At 46.0% G+C, this 12,457-nt stretch overlaps 2 protein-coding genes across 2 annotated transcripts in view; both read right to left on the bottom strand.

The window, feature by feature from the left end:
* Positions 1 to 5,963, bottom strand: part of loxl2b (lysyl oxidase-like 2b) — a 24,145-nt gene extending 18,182 nt beyond the window's left edge. The window contains exons 1-3 of the mRNA XM_076164460.1: positions 5,747 to 5,963; positions 2,887 to 3,246; positions 2,518 to 2,693 (exon numbers count right to left, since the gene is read on the bottom strand). Coding sequence (XP_076020575.1) covers positions 2,518 to 2,693; positions 2,887 to 3,235 — 525 coding nt within the window. The 5' untranslated portion in view covers positions 3,236 to 3,246; positions 5,747 to 5,963. The remainder of the gene's footprint in view (positions 1 to 2,517; positions 2,694 to 2,886; positions 3,247 to 5,746) is intronic.
* A 3,382-nt stretch (positions 5,964 to 9,345) lies between these two features.
* LOC143011529 (E3 ubiquitin-protein ligase TRIM39-like) lies at positions 9,346 to 12,219 on the bottom strand. The gene is made up of 2 exons (XM_076164435.1): positions 12,098 to 12,219; positions 9,346 to 11,481 (listed from the first exon to the last, which is right to left on the bottom strand). Exon 2 carries the CDS (start codon positions 11,470 to 11,472, stop codon positions 9,829 to 9,831), a length of 1,644 nt encoding a protein of 547 aa, XP_076020550.1. The 5' UTR covers positions 11,473 to 11,481; positions 12,098 to 12,219; the 3' UTR covers positions 9,346 to 9,828.
* Between the last annotated feature and the right edge of the window lie 238 nt (positions 12,220 to 12,457).

The following is a 12,457-nucleotide window of genomic DNA, read 5'->3' as shown; positions in this document are numbered from 1 at the left end:
GTCTGAGTCTGATTCTGGCCTCCAGGCTTCTGTTATCAACACAATCTAGACTCCTTGAAAGAGTCTCTTTGAGTAGCTATAATGATGATCCACACGTTTGTCTGCCTCACATGTTTCATTACATGTGAGGCAGATTCTAACATGGTAACACAATGTTCAATGTTCAATTTAAGGACTTGAACATAAGCAAGATTATAATTTGTACCACCGTTCCACCCCGATGACAGGAGAGGAATTTACACTAATGGTTTGTCTTAAGAAACAGTGATTGCACCTTTTCTCCCAAAGCTACAGATCCCTGATCCTCACCTGGGCCACGCCCCTCCTTCCCGTCAGGAGCCGGTGGAACTTCATGCTTTACACTCCATCACAGTCTATGTTGATAAATGGGAGACAGGATGTTGAAGCGGCAAACAACGCAACCCATAAACCCGGGAATTTTGGTTTGAAATGGGATGGAATGATTCTGTGCAGCTGAGATGTTGAGACAGACCAGAGTTCCCTCAGAATGTAAACAAACAGAGCAGAGACACCACAGTCAATATGACACAGACGGAAACTGAACTCTGGGTGTCAATCTGTGTTTACCGTCCAGCTGACACACACACACACACACACACACACACAGTTACTCCACTGACCACCAAAGACAATTGAGCTTTTTTCTGCCGTTCTATTTTAACTTGTTGTTCACTTTGGAAGCGTCTCTCACCTCCTCTTTCATTTCAACAATGTTGGGAGACAAAGCGCCCAAAGAGAAGAATCTGAGCTTAAAGGTCAGAGGTCAGCGACACGTGCGTGCAAAAGGCCCCGTGTGTCTCCTCCCTCCTCGCTCGCTCCCTCCTCGCTCACTCTTTGGGTATTTCCTCTGTGGTCGTCTGGTTGTGCTGAGGTTATCATCACCTGCTCTACACTATGGGAACGCTATGGGAGCGCTATGCGGTGTTCCCAAAGCCCCTCATCATCCCAAACCACAAAACCCCCGGCGACATGTCGTCATGGCTACCTTTACACCCCAGAGTGAGTCAGTGGAACACCACTTCCAGATGATAAGTGTGTGTTTTACATGGAGGTGCCCCCCCCCCCCCCCCCCTCTGTTAGGGAACGGAAAAGCTGAGTGGGACTTTTCTGTTCCCAGTCACTAACCCAGCTGGAGGCGGGACTCCAGACGTCTGGACCGCCGCTCCAGCTCGGGAGAAGTCGTGCATGTGGTCCCACAATGCAGCTTCACATTTCAAAGTCCTTAAACTCATAACACACATCTGACACCACACACTCACTCCCTGCATGGACGGTTTATAAAGACTGGAACAAACATTACAACAACACTGACGGCCCTTTGGATAAGCTGTCAGTCCATGTTCTGAGGTTACATGGAGAAGACAGACATTCTATACTAGCCTTTAAACAAGCCAAAGAATGAGAGGAGTGAGCCAGAGAGAGAGAGGGAGAGAGAGAGACAGCGAGGGGGGAAGAGAAGGAGGCGGGGCAGAGAGAGAGAGAGAGAGAGAGAGAGGGAGAGGGAGGGAGAGGGAGAGAGAGGGAGAGAGAGTGAGAGGCAGAGGCTGAGAGAGAGAGAGAGAGAGAGGGAGAGAGAGAGAGGGAGGCAGAGAGAGAGAGAGAGAGGCAGAGGCTGAGAGAGCGAGAGAGATAGAGAGAGAGAGAGAGAGAGAGAAAGAGAGAGAGAGGGAGAGAGGGAGAGAGAGAGAGAGAGAGAGAGAGAGAGAGAGAGAGAGAGAGGGAGGCAGAGGCAGAGGCAGAGAGAGTGAGTTCTTTCCTGCAGCTCTCTCATACCATTGGAATGTGAGTTTGTGAGGCCTGCACAGTGAGGAGGAGGAAGAGGAAGATAGCGTTCTCTTGGTGGCCGTTGGCTTTAGGGCTTATTGGCCCGGACCAGAGAACGAAGCACAGCAGGGCCTTTAAGAGTCCAACCAGACAACACTGACAGTTACGAGTTCAGCGCCTCACAATTACCACTTTAACCTCACTCTCACTCTCTCTGTCACACTCTCACTCACTGCTGGCTGTTTGCTGAGAGCTATCATTAAAACTTAAAGTCATAAAGCTTTATTGACTTTAAGTTTAGGCCTGATGCCGTACGAACTGTGTATTTAAACACCAACTATTAACTCATTTACCTGCTAAATGAACGTTTTCTCCCTCCCTCCCTCCCTAACACACACACACACACACACACACACACACACACACACACACACACACACACACACACACACACACACACACACACACACACAGGCTGAGGTCTGCATGAATAATGGGAGGAGAACTTTAAAGACAGAATGTCAAGAGACGTGTCAACAACTGCACATTATGTGGTGTTTGTACAAAGAGACTCAAACCAAAGCCCAGCTGTCACCGTGCCAACTGACAAGGTGTCAAACAAATGTTCCTCTGTCCAGCAGTGACAGAAGAGTCTGAGGAAGCACGCGTCCTCCTGTTAGCTCCTCTGAGAGCGCTGCACCTTCATGGATCTGCGCTGTGTTCATGGCTTACCTCCACATGATTGGGCAGGGAGCTGACAAACTTAAACCCAGGGATCCTCTTCTCACTGCAGACCACGCCCACGTCCTCGCTGTGTTTGCAGTCAGACACGCCGATCCCGTTGGAGGGACACTGAGCTAGCGTCTTCTCTTTGCCGGTGCAGTGGAGATTGTCAAACCAGATGGGTCCTAAGAAAACAAAAAGAGGTGCTGAGTCACTGCGGAGGAATCAGAGCTTCCATGAGGAGGACATCTTTCCCTTCTAATGGGAGAACCTGGCCAATATGTCCACTCAACGTTAACCATCAGGTAGTTTGACATTAGTTTATGATGGGAGGAGTCTTAACATGAAGGATCCTCATCTAGGCTTGGCTGGACCTACCTTCCCCTTTCCCATATTTAGACGATGGAGACCAGGACACGGCCTCCAGGTAGCCCAGCTCCCTGCAGACCACCTGGGCAGCATGGATGGAGAAGTCGTCATCGCAGACGGTGCCCCACTCGTTGTTGTAGAAAACCTCCACCCGGCCCTCGTTGTGTTTACGCTTGTCCCCCGCCAGGCGAAGCTGGATCCTGGGAGTGTCTGGCGCCAGCTGCGGGGCGGTGTACTGCTCCTGCTGTGGCTCCAGGAAGCCCGGCGGTAAACCGAGGTGCTCGTACTGGGCCAGGACCAGCTCCAGGAGCACTAAGAGCACGGCTGAGCAGCTGAGCAGGGGGCGAGGGGCCAGCATTCTGGGCCGACCTGGAGAGGGAACAATGAGGAGAGCGCTCATTAAAATTCCTGTTTGAACTCTCACATGTTGCCGAGTGCAGGAAAATTATACAGAAGATGAACGCTCCTCCGAAGCTCCTGTGGCTCCTGGGAAGTTAAAGCAGCTCTGCAAAACCTTTTGATTATCTCAATGCTGGCAACACCTTCAGTAGTAAGAGGCCAGAGTCTTCATATTGTGCAATCATAAGAGTCTGCAGCTTGGGAGAACTCTTCTTCAACTTCAGAATACTTCGAAACTAGAGATCAGCAGTGCCTCTTTGTTTAGAAATGATCCAAACCTCTCAATCAAGTTTGATCAGTCAAGACATCCTCAACTTGAAAGTTTTGAACTCCAGACACCTGCAGAGTGATGCAACGCCAAACTCCTCACAGGGAAGTGCTGTCATAGCTTAAATCCTTTTCTCACTCTTTAGCTATAGGATGTGTGGCGTGTTTGTCTGTTTGTCCAGAGTTGCAGCAAGCATCATTCCTACAATCGCCTCCAAACTTGCCAAGAACAGTTTGGGGTCAGGGGTCAGGGGTCTAGCTTTTACATACAGGGTCAACATTTCATTTCATTCACATACAGAACATGTCAACACTCTCTCCATCCAGATCTTATTTGAGAACACACGTCTGACTATCGCCTCCAAACCTGCCATGAGTTCAGAGTTCCTACGACTGCAAAGGGAACGATCTGTGACTGTGAGGAGAGACAACAGAGAGAGAAGGAAGAGGAGCGAGTGAATGACGTCACCTCAGCTTTAATATTCATGTTTCCTACAGCGGAACCACCTGAGGCCACATGGAGGCAAACACGTTTTAAACTAAACCACTTCATAAACGAAGTCCACTCCAGTCACACAGAGCCGTGTGGTTTGTGTGTCGTATATAAACATTCTGCTGAAGGCTCATTATCTGTGTAATAACAATACATGACATCATCTCATCTCATTTTGCTGACCAGGTCACAGCTAAAAGCTCAGGTTCTCATATGAATCTAGGACTGAATCACAGCTTTATCTGTTCCACATTCACATTATAATTCTAATCTAAAAAGGTTGTGTGTTCTTTTAAAGTTGGCTCTCACACAGGGAACCTTTAAGCAGCACTTTGTCTGCAACATACACACAACACAAGGTTTATTAAGTAACTTCCTCTTATTATACAGCTACTTAACAATTAAACACACATTTTAACACCGTATATCAATTCTCAATGATTGTATTTAGTAATTGCAAGCTTCTGCTGCTTAGCAACTGCAGCAGTGTCAGCTGTGTTTGATCTACTGGTCCTGATAAACAGCCAGGCAGCACCTCCTCTTAGAAGAATGAATAAATCCCAAATCCCAGTGAAACGCTGACAGAAGCTGGAGACCTGACACCAAGTTCATTAAACCAAAAGCTCTTCCTGTTGTGTGATGTGACAGAAAGCTAAGGGTTTCTCCCTCCAACTGCAGGGTTTCTGCTTCGCTCCTCGCTGTAACGTGGCAGTTGTTGCACAAGTTACAGATCGACATTACAAAGTGAACAGATGGAATGAAGCCCACAGCCGCCGGGTCTGCCTGCAATGTGTAGGCGATGCTATCATCAGATAAATATGGTCAAGAAAAAACAAGTTCAGCTCAGGCAAAGATCGTAAAGACTCACTTGTAAACACCACTTCTTTCCAGACTAACACTTAACACACACACACTCCTGCCTCAGCAATGAAACGATCACTTCACCGATTCCTGAGACGAGAGAGAGACGACAATCTGAAGATGCAGCGTCTTCACATCACAAACAGGCAGGAAGTTCTCTCTCTCTCTCTCTCTCTCTCTCTCTCTCTCTCTCTCTCTCTCTCTCTCTCTCTCCTTTGCTTCAAACAAAAACAACTTGACAATGACTTCACTAATCGCTGGTTGGAATTTGAAACGCCTGGTGCCTTTGCAGAGAGCTTGGCAGATGTTTGAGGACAGATGATGTTACAGCATAACAGAGACGCTGGAGTATAAAGGCTTTAGAATACAAGGAAGGTCAGGAATGAACACAACTAACCAAGATATGGTCTGTCCTGTGTCCTGGTTGAACGTGTCCACAGGTCCAAATGTCAGTTTATAGAAATGTCAGCTGTTTTCTTGTGGCACTCATCATAAAGTTTCACTTATAACGTGTAAATAAAAGAGTTACATGCAGCAAAGGCTTGATCAGATACTAAAGACTCCTTCAGACATGTAAGCACTCTCTAATCTGCACTATCCTCTCTCATAGTGTATATAAACAACAACGCCTTCAAATAATACGTATTTAAACTTTGTAAGAGCTGAAATAAAAGTTTGAATCCGCTATTAAGCTTACAAGACAACTTTACAAATCAGCTGATTTACTTAAGTACTTAGAGGGAGGTCATAAACTGTTACGGTTTCAATATAAAGTCATTTCGGAATCTTTTTCTGTAATAATTCGGGGTGAATCCATGGTAAATCCAGCTGCGGATGACTTCTACTTACTTGACTTCTGCCCACGGAGGATCTGAAGCAGAATGTGGTCCTGCAGGCTGCAGCAACAGGCTGGAGAGAGAGTCCGGTGTGTGTGTGTATGTGTGTGAGTGTGTGTCGAGTCAGCTGCGTCTCCCCGGGTTCACTTTCACCCTCACACACATTTCACGGACGCTTTGAAGCGCAGTTCCCGTGGACCCTCCCACTGACGCCCACCTTTACTTCTCCGATGGCCCCGGACGTGGAAATAGCGGATGATCCCGACAGTGATGATCATGATTTGTTGCTGCTTTCAAGCGCCGTAGGGAATATTCCATTCAAATCGGTGAAAGTTGAGTTATTATAATAATAATAACTACAAGAGGTTTCAAAAGCGCAGAGGTAAATATTACTATTTCACCCCTGTAATTCGTAAAATCAAATAAAAATTAAAAACCGATTTTAAGGGAAAACAAGAGCGCACAGTGGGAAGTTTCATTATCAACATTCATTCGGATTAAGGTCAAAATTTGCATTTAATGGATTATAATGTGAACGTTTCCATATACTATATTTATACATTAATTCAATTCTTTGTGACAATGGCATCAAGCGCTGAAAAGATGTGTTATTGTTACATGTAAAAGGTTTGAGAAGTTCAATAATGTGGGTAAAACGCTTTCTACATAGATCTTGGCAAATTCGATTCTTGATAGTACCTGAACGCAACACTGAAAACTCTGCTCTGGATTGGTCATTCTCCTTTCAATGAACACAAAATAGATTTCAACGTTAGTAAAAACATTTTTTGATTTTAAAAACATTTGATTTACATGTTGTTGTACAGATAAACAGGCTTCATAACATTTATAATACAAGACGAAATAAACTTCAAACTAGTTTCAACTCGACTTTGCTGCCACCCTGTGGGCGTTTTCTTTACATTTTGTTAGAATATGTGTCCAATATAAAGATGATTACATTCATGACAGAACCCGTAAATTGTCGGATCACAAATAGAATAAGATAAAGAATAAATAATTGACAAAATAAGCAGATAGAATTCTTCCCATGAATATCACTATGATTCAGTGTGTGTGTGTGTGTGTGTGTGTGTGTGGCTGAAGATGTGTGAAGTACAGTAGATCATTACATTACATTACATTACGATCATTTGGCAGACGCTTTTGGTGCCTTGCTCAGGGGCACCTCGGCAGGGGCTCGAACCAGCAACCTTCCGGTTCCCAAGCGGAAGCTCTACCCACTGAGCTACTGCCTCCCAGATCAGGGCTGCAGAAGTTAAAAGCTGCTGGAAATATTCAGTTGCAAAGCGTTTGAAAGCACAACATTCATATCTGTGGAAGTTTCTACCACAGAGACCTTTTAAGTGCTTTCAAACACGGGAAGGGATGAAAAACCTAGACAGCTGCTTTCAGACGTCAAGCTATAGATTCCCTGTCTGTTTGGGTGCCGTTTCACTTCCTGTATCTGTGGCACTTTCAAAGGCTAAGGAAGGCTTTGGTTTGGTTTGTGGCTTCAGCTGTTCTTCTGAGAGACGGTGTAAACGTTTGAGTGTCAGCGACTGTCAGGTTTCTCACCTTGATATAGTTTTCAGGTTGTGTGAAGTTTGACATCGTGCAATCAATCTACATTATTCAACTCATTTGCATATCTAGGCTTGTTGCTGGGCCACCAAACTTATTCAATCATGCAAAGATGAGCCGTCCAGCTGCACTGATAATGATCTGTGTTGCATGGACTTGCATGAACAAACATCCCAGGGTTCATTGTATTTATGGCAGGGGTGTCAAACTCAGGCCCGCGGGCCCAATGTGGCCCGCAGTGTAATTATATTTGGCCCGAGAGATAATGTCAAATGTCTATTAGAGCTAGCCCGCTGGTATAAAGCGCATGCACCGCTAATACTACACATCCCAGAATGCTCTGCGAGTGCGTTCTGTGTGACATCACGAGCCATCTGGATGTGCTCAACCTGCAGCTTCAGGGGCGGGGCCGTGTCATCACACACGCATGTACGCTGAGGTGAGGGCTCTTCAAACTAAGTTGTTCCTGTGGGAGAGAAGGACGCTGCAAGGAAACTTGGGCCATTTTCCGTGCAGCCAAACCATGAAGGAACAGATCTCTACCTCCGTGTTGCCAAGTGCACAGTTTGCTGAAAAACTCTACGTACTCAGCGCCGAGTTTACCCGGCGATTTGCCGACTTTGAAGCCCAGAAATGTAGGTGTGGAGTGATTAGTAATCCGTTTGCATTTGACGTGGAACGCGCATCAACCAACCTCCAAATGGAGCTGATTGAACTCCAGTGTAGTAACACACACGCTCAAGTCAAACTATGACTCTGTTTACTCGTTTCTTCCCAGACACAATTCCCCAACAACTCCGTCCCCAAGCTGCTCAAACGCTCTCTATGTTGGGCAGCACAGATCTCTGTGCATCAGAGTAAATCAGAGTTTAGCAAACTGAGCTTTTCTTTATGCACTTTAGTCTCGCCTGACCTAGAATAGTTGAATTGTTGGATTTTCATTGAGGGCAATTATTATTTGATTTGGGTTGTTCTGTTGTTCTGTGAAAAAAAGGTTTCCATTGAAAATGAACTTGAAAGGTTACAGAAAATTTCATTTTAATTATTTAGATAAAAGTAAGAAACGAATGCCACTTATGGCTCTTATTTGAAAATCTATTTCTCATTTGGTTATAATATTAAGCTGTGCTTGTTCCAGTGAGTGGACCTTTTGTTTTTCCTGTGCTCCTGGATTCTGTTTTTGGGATCCACTCACTCTCGCTTCGTCAAGCGTTCCGTGTTCAGCGTCTCCAGCAGCAGCGCCCAGCTTCATCCTGGTTTGTGTTTGTTAACCACCTGATTCCATGTACTGGTGTCTGTTCCACATAACTGGGTCCAACCTTCAAATAACTTGATCGCCTGCCAATCATAACAATATCTAACAATTCGCCATAAATAATAAACCGAGACTTTACAGAGCAACCTGGGGGTTAAGAGAAGAGCAATAAGGTGGAAACATAACACAACAGTCAGACATGAAGAACGCTCAGATCTCTAGGCTTGGTCTCAACTCCCCAGCTAGGTTTCTAGGCTGCTGCTTCTCACACCAGACTTCTTATTCCTATCACACTTTGACCACAAAGCATCGGTACATGGAGAGAAGGAGAACATGAGTAAATCAGATATGTGACAGAGATGGAGATCAAAGCCACGTGCCGCTTTCCTACAGAGCTTAAATGCATCTAAAGTCCAGATGGAGGAAGATTCCACCACAGAGAACACACACAGACACACAGAGAGAGAGAGAGAGAGAGAGAGAGAGAGAGAGAGAGAGAGAGAGAGAGAGAGAGAGAGAGAGAGAGAGAGAGAGAGAGAGAGAATCACTGGAGGTAATGAGAGAGGAACAGAGGAGGTTTGATATTTACTGTAGCCTTCTTTAGCCCCGCCTACTTGTACCATTTCCACTATTTCACTTTTGTTATGTAGTCAGCAGCAAAGGGCTTGAGAATCATCTACAACTAAAACTCAGTGCAGCATTTCACACTTTTAAACTCCCCTCTGTGCTTATATGTGTGAGTGAAACAGCATGGATTAAAGGGTTAAACATGATTGGAAAGCTCTGGTTTTGTTTATTAGATTACAGATACAGTCTTACATGAACAGAGCTCTGCACTCAAACCTGAAAGTCAAACATGTTTTCAGATTTGATACCAAACATGAAAACAGCTGACATGACCTCATCCCAACTTTATTATTGTTTTTGTTCCAAAGATCAAAGACAGAATTCAGTCCATTCATAAACCACAACCCAACATTTGTGATATTTACAGAGATCAATCAAACCTTTTGATTGATCACACTTACATGCAAAGACTTTACTCAAAGCTTCTGATTGATTGATTGATGAACAGTAATCACAGTTCTTAGATCAGTGTGAGTAAATTGTTGCGTTACAGCAGGAAGAAGCAACCAGAAACAAATATAATGTCATCAGAATGTGAAGAAAAGACAAAGTAAAGAGGGAAGATCAGCTGATCCTTTGTACTTTAGTTCCCTTAAACTACAGAAACGTTTCATGTAAACTCCTGCAGGTTAGGCAGAGTGACTGACAGCTGAGATGATCAGAGGGGCGGAGTCTGTACAAAATAAAAGATGCCCAGGACTGAAGTATGGGAGGAGCTTATGAGTGAAGGAGCAGCCAGTGAAGGAGAAGATCAGAGCTGCAGCATCCACGTCATAGAAGGAGACCAGACCCTCCTCATAGTCCACAAACACGCCCACCTTCTCTGGCTTTGACTTCAGACTCAGAGGGACATGAGGGTCATCATAAGCTTCGTACTCATCTACATTCTCCAACACAACAGCCCAGTAACCTTCCTGAGGGCTCAGTGTGAAGGCTCCCTTCCTCTTGCTCGTCTCTCTGGTCACTCCTAAATCCCACTCTGTCTTTCCTTTGACCTGAACCTCAAAGTAAAATCTTCCAGAGGAGAAACTCTGCTTTGTTAAAACACTAACATATCTATCAAATCTCTGTGGTTTGTCTGGGAGATTCTTCCTCACATCACCACGGTGAACTTGTTTCTCATCATCAGACAGGATGAGTAGAGGATGAGCTGTATCAGGATCCAGAGTCACGTCCACTGCAAACTGCTGGATCCTCCTCAGCTCCACCTTCTTCAGCAGCTTCTTCACCTCCTTACTGATGGTCTCCTCCAGCTGAGCCACAGCTTTCACCACACTCCCCTCATGTGACCTTTGATGGACTCTGACCTGTGTCCAGTCCTTGGTGGGAGGAGCAGAGCTGATGGATGAGAAGCTCTGGAGGAGGTGGAGGTGATCTTCAGAGAGTAGGAGCTTCTCCACATCAGCAGTTCTCTCTCTCTGTCCAGAGAGTTCCTGCTGCAGCTCCTTGATGAGGTCTTCAGTCTGTTTCTCTGTGCTCCTCTGCTTCTCCTCCATGGTCTTCCTGAAGTCGGCCTGGATTTTCTCCACAAGCTGCTTCAGAGCGGTGAAGACCTGATCTCCAACTGCTCTCTCTCTGTCTGCAGCTTCCCTGCTGAGCTTTGCTGACTGTTTCATCTCCTGGACCTTCAGTAGTGTCAGCTGGATCTTCTGCTGAAGTTCAGCCACCATCTTCTCCAGCTCAGACTTCTTTCCTTCATATTCTTCTTCCAGAGGAAGAAACTCATGGTTCTTGTGGTCTAAAACAGGACAGAGTGAGCACACACAGGTCTGGTCGGTCTTGCAGAAGAGCTCCAGAGGTTTCTTGTGCTTCTTACACATCCTGTCCTCCAGGTTGTCCACAGGATGGATTAGCTGGTGTGATCTCAGGCGTGCTGCTGTCAGATGAGGCTCCAGATGAGTCTCACAGTAGGAGGCCTCACACTTCAGGCAGGACTTGATGGCCTTTAGTTTGGTTCCAGTGCAGAAGTCACACTGAACTTCTCCTGGTTTGGCAGCTGGTCCCTCTGATCTTCTGCTGGCTTCCTTTTGAGTCGACTGTCTGAACTCAGCGGCCATCTGAGATATGAACGTGTTGATCTTCATCTCAGGTCTTGTGCAGAACCTCTCGTTACACAGAGGACACACACACAGGACGTTACTGTCCCAGTGTTGAGTGATGCAGCTTTTGCAGAAGTTGTGTCCACATGGTGTGGAGACTGGATCAGTGAAGACCTCCAGACAGATGGAGCACAGGAACTGATCTTCAGACCGCAGACAGCTGGCAGCAGACATGTCTACAAACTGAGAACAGACAAGAACATGAGTGAAAACATCTCTGGAGACACAAACACTGATTGTTGAGCAGGATGAAGAGTCTGGAAGTCTTAAAGCTCCTGAAGTTCATGTCAGAGTGAAACAGGAGAGACGACTTTGTTCTTGATGGATATTATGAGCAGACTGGGGTTTGTCCTGAGGGGGCGCTCAAGGAAACGTCATGAAAAGACTTCAGGCTCAGCTTCAGGCTCAGCTTCATGAGGATTGATTGTGTATTGATCAGGACATGAAGCTTTTGTCCCTTTAGTTCTATTCAGACTGTTTAACTTTAAAGTTTCCCTTTTCACTCTGGAGCTGAACTTTCCCTTTTAATGAGGTCACCATGACTACAGGCTGCACTCACTTCACTTCCTGTTGCCGTGGGTGCGGCTCAGTGCTGAGACTCACTAACACAGATAAACACACACTTCCTGACGCTCTTTTCTTGCTCTGACGGTAAAAACTGCCGTGTGTTTACAAACACCAACGTGTGTGAACCAGAGCCAAGCCTTTAAGACTGAAGCAGTGAAGTGAGACGTGTGAGAGCAGCTCAGCCTGGACCTCATGCTGCTGCTGAAACTGACAAGATTCTGTCTGCACTCACCTGAGTTTGGCTGAGACGCTGCAGAGACGCTGCAGAGACAAACTTGGACAAACTTCTGATCCTCTGGCTTCTCTTCTGCTTCAGTCGAGGCTCTGCTGGACTCTGACTGACTGACTTTCGTTTCAGGAATATGACATTGCAGCTTCTGCTTCCTCCTCTGGTGTTGCTCCTCCTCCTCCTCCTCCTCCTCCTCTTCCTGTAGCTGTTGTTGCTCCTCCTCCTCCTCCTGTAGCTGTTGTTGCTCCTCCTCCTCCTCCTCCTCCTCCTGTAGCTGTTGTTGCTGCTTCTCTTCCTCCTGCAGGTTTGGAGGAAGGTTCTTCCTTTTTACAGACTTACACACGATGCAAAGTTTCTGGATTG

This window comes from Genypterus blacodes, unplaced genomic scaffold (assembly GCF_046128005.1).
Source record: "Genypterus blacodes isolate CSIRO-AG114 ecotype Tasmania unplaced genomic scaffold, CSIRO-AGI_Gbla_v1 ptg000136l_1, whole genome shotgun sequence".
Taxonomy (NCBI): Eukaryota; Metazoa; Chordata; class Actinopteri; order Ophidiiformes; family Ophidiidae; genus Genypterus; species Genypterus blacodes.
Note: the sequence above shows the minus strand (reverse complement) of the source record. Positions and strands in the feature narration are given on the sequence as shown.

Coding starts and splice junctions, on each gene's coding strand:
- LOC143011529 (XM_076164435.1), bottom strand. CDS start 11,472: ATGTCTGCTGCCAGCTGTCTGCGGTCTGAAGATCAGTTCCTGTGCTCC.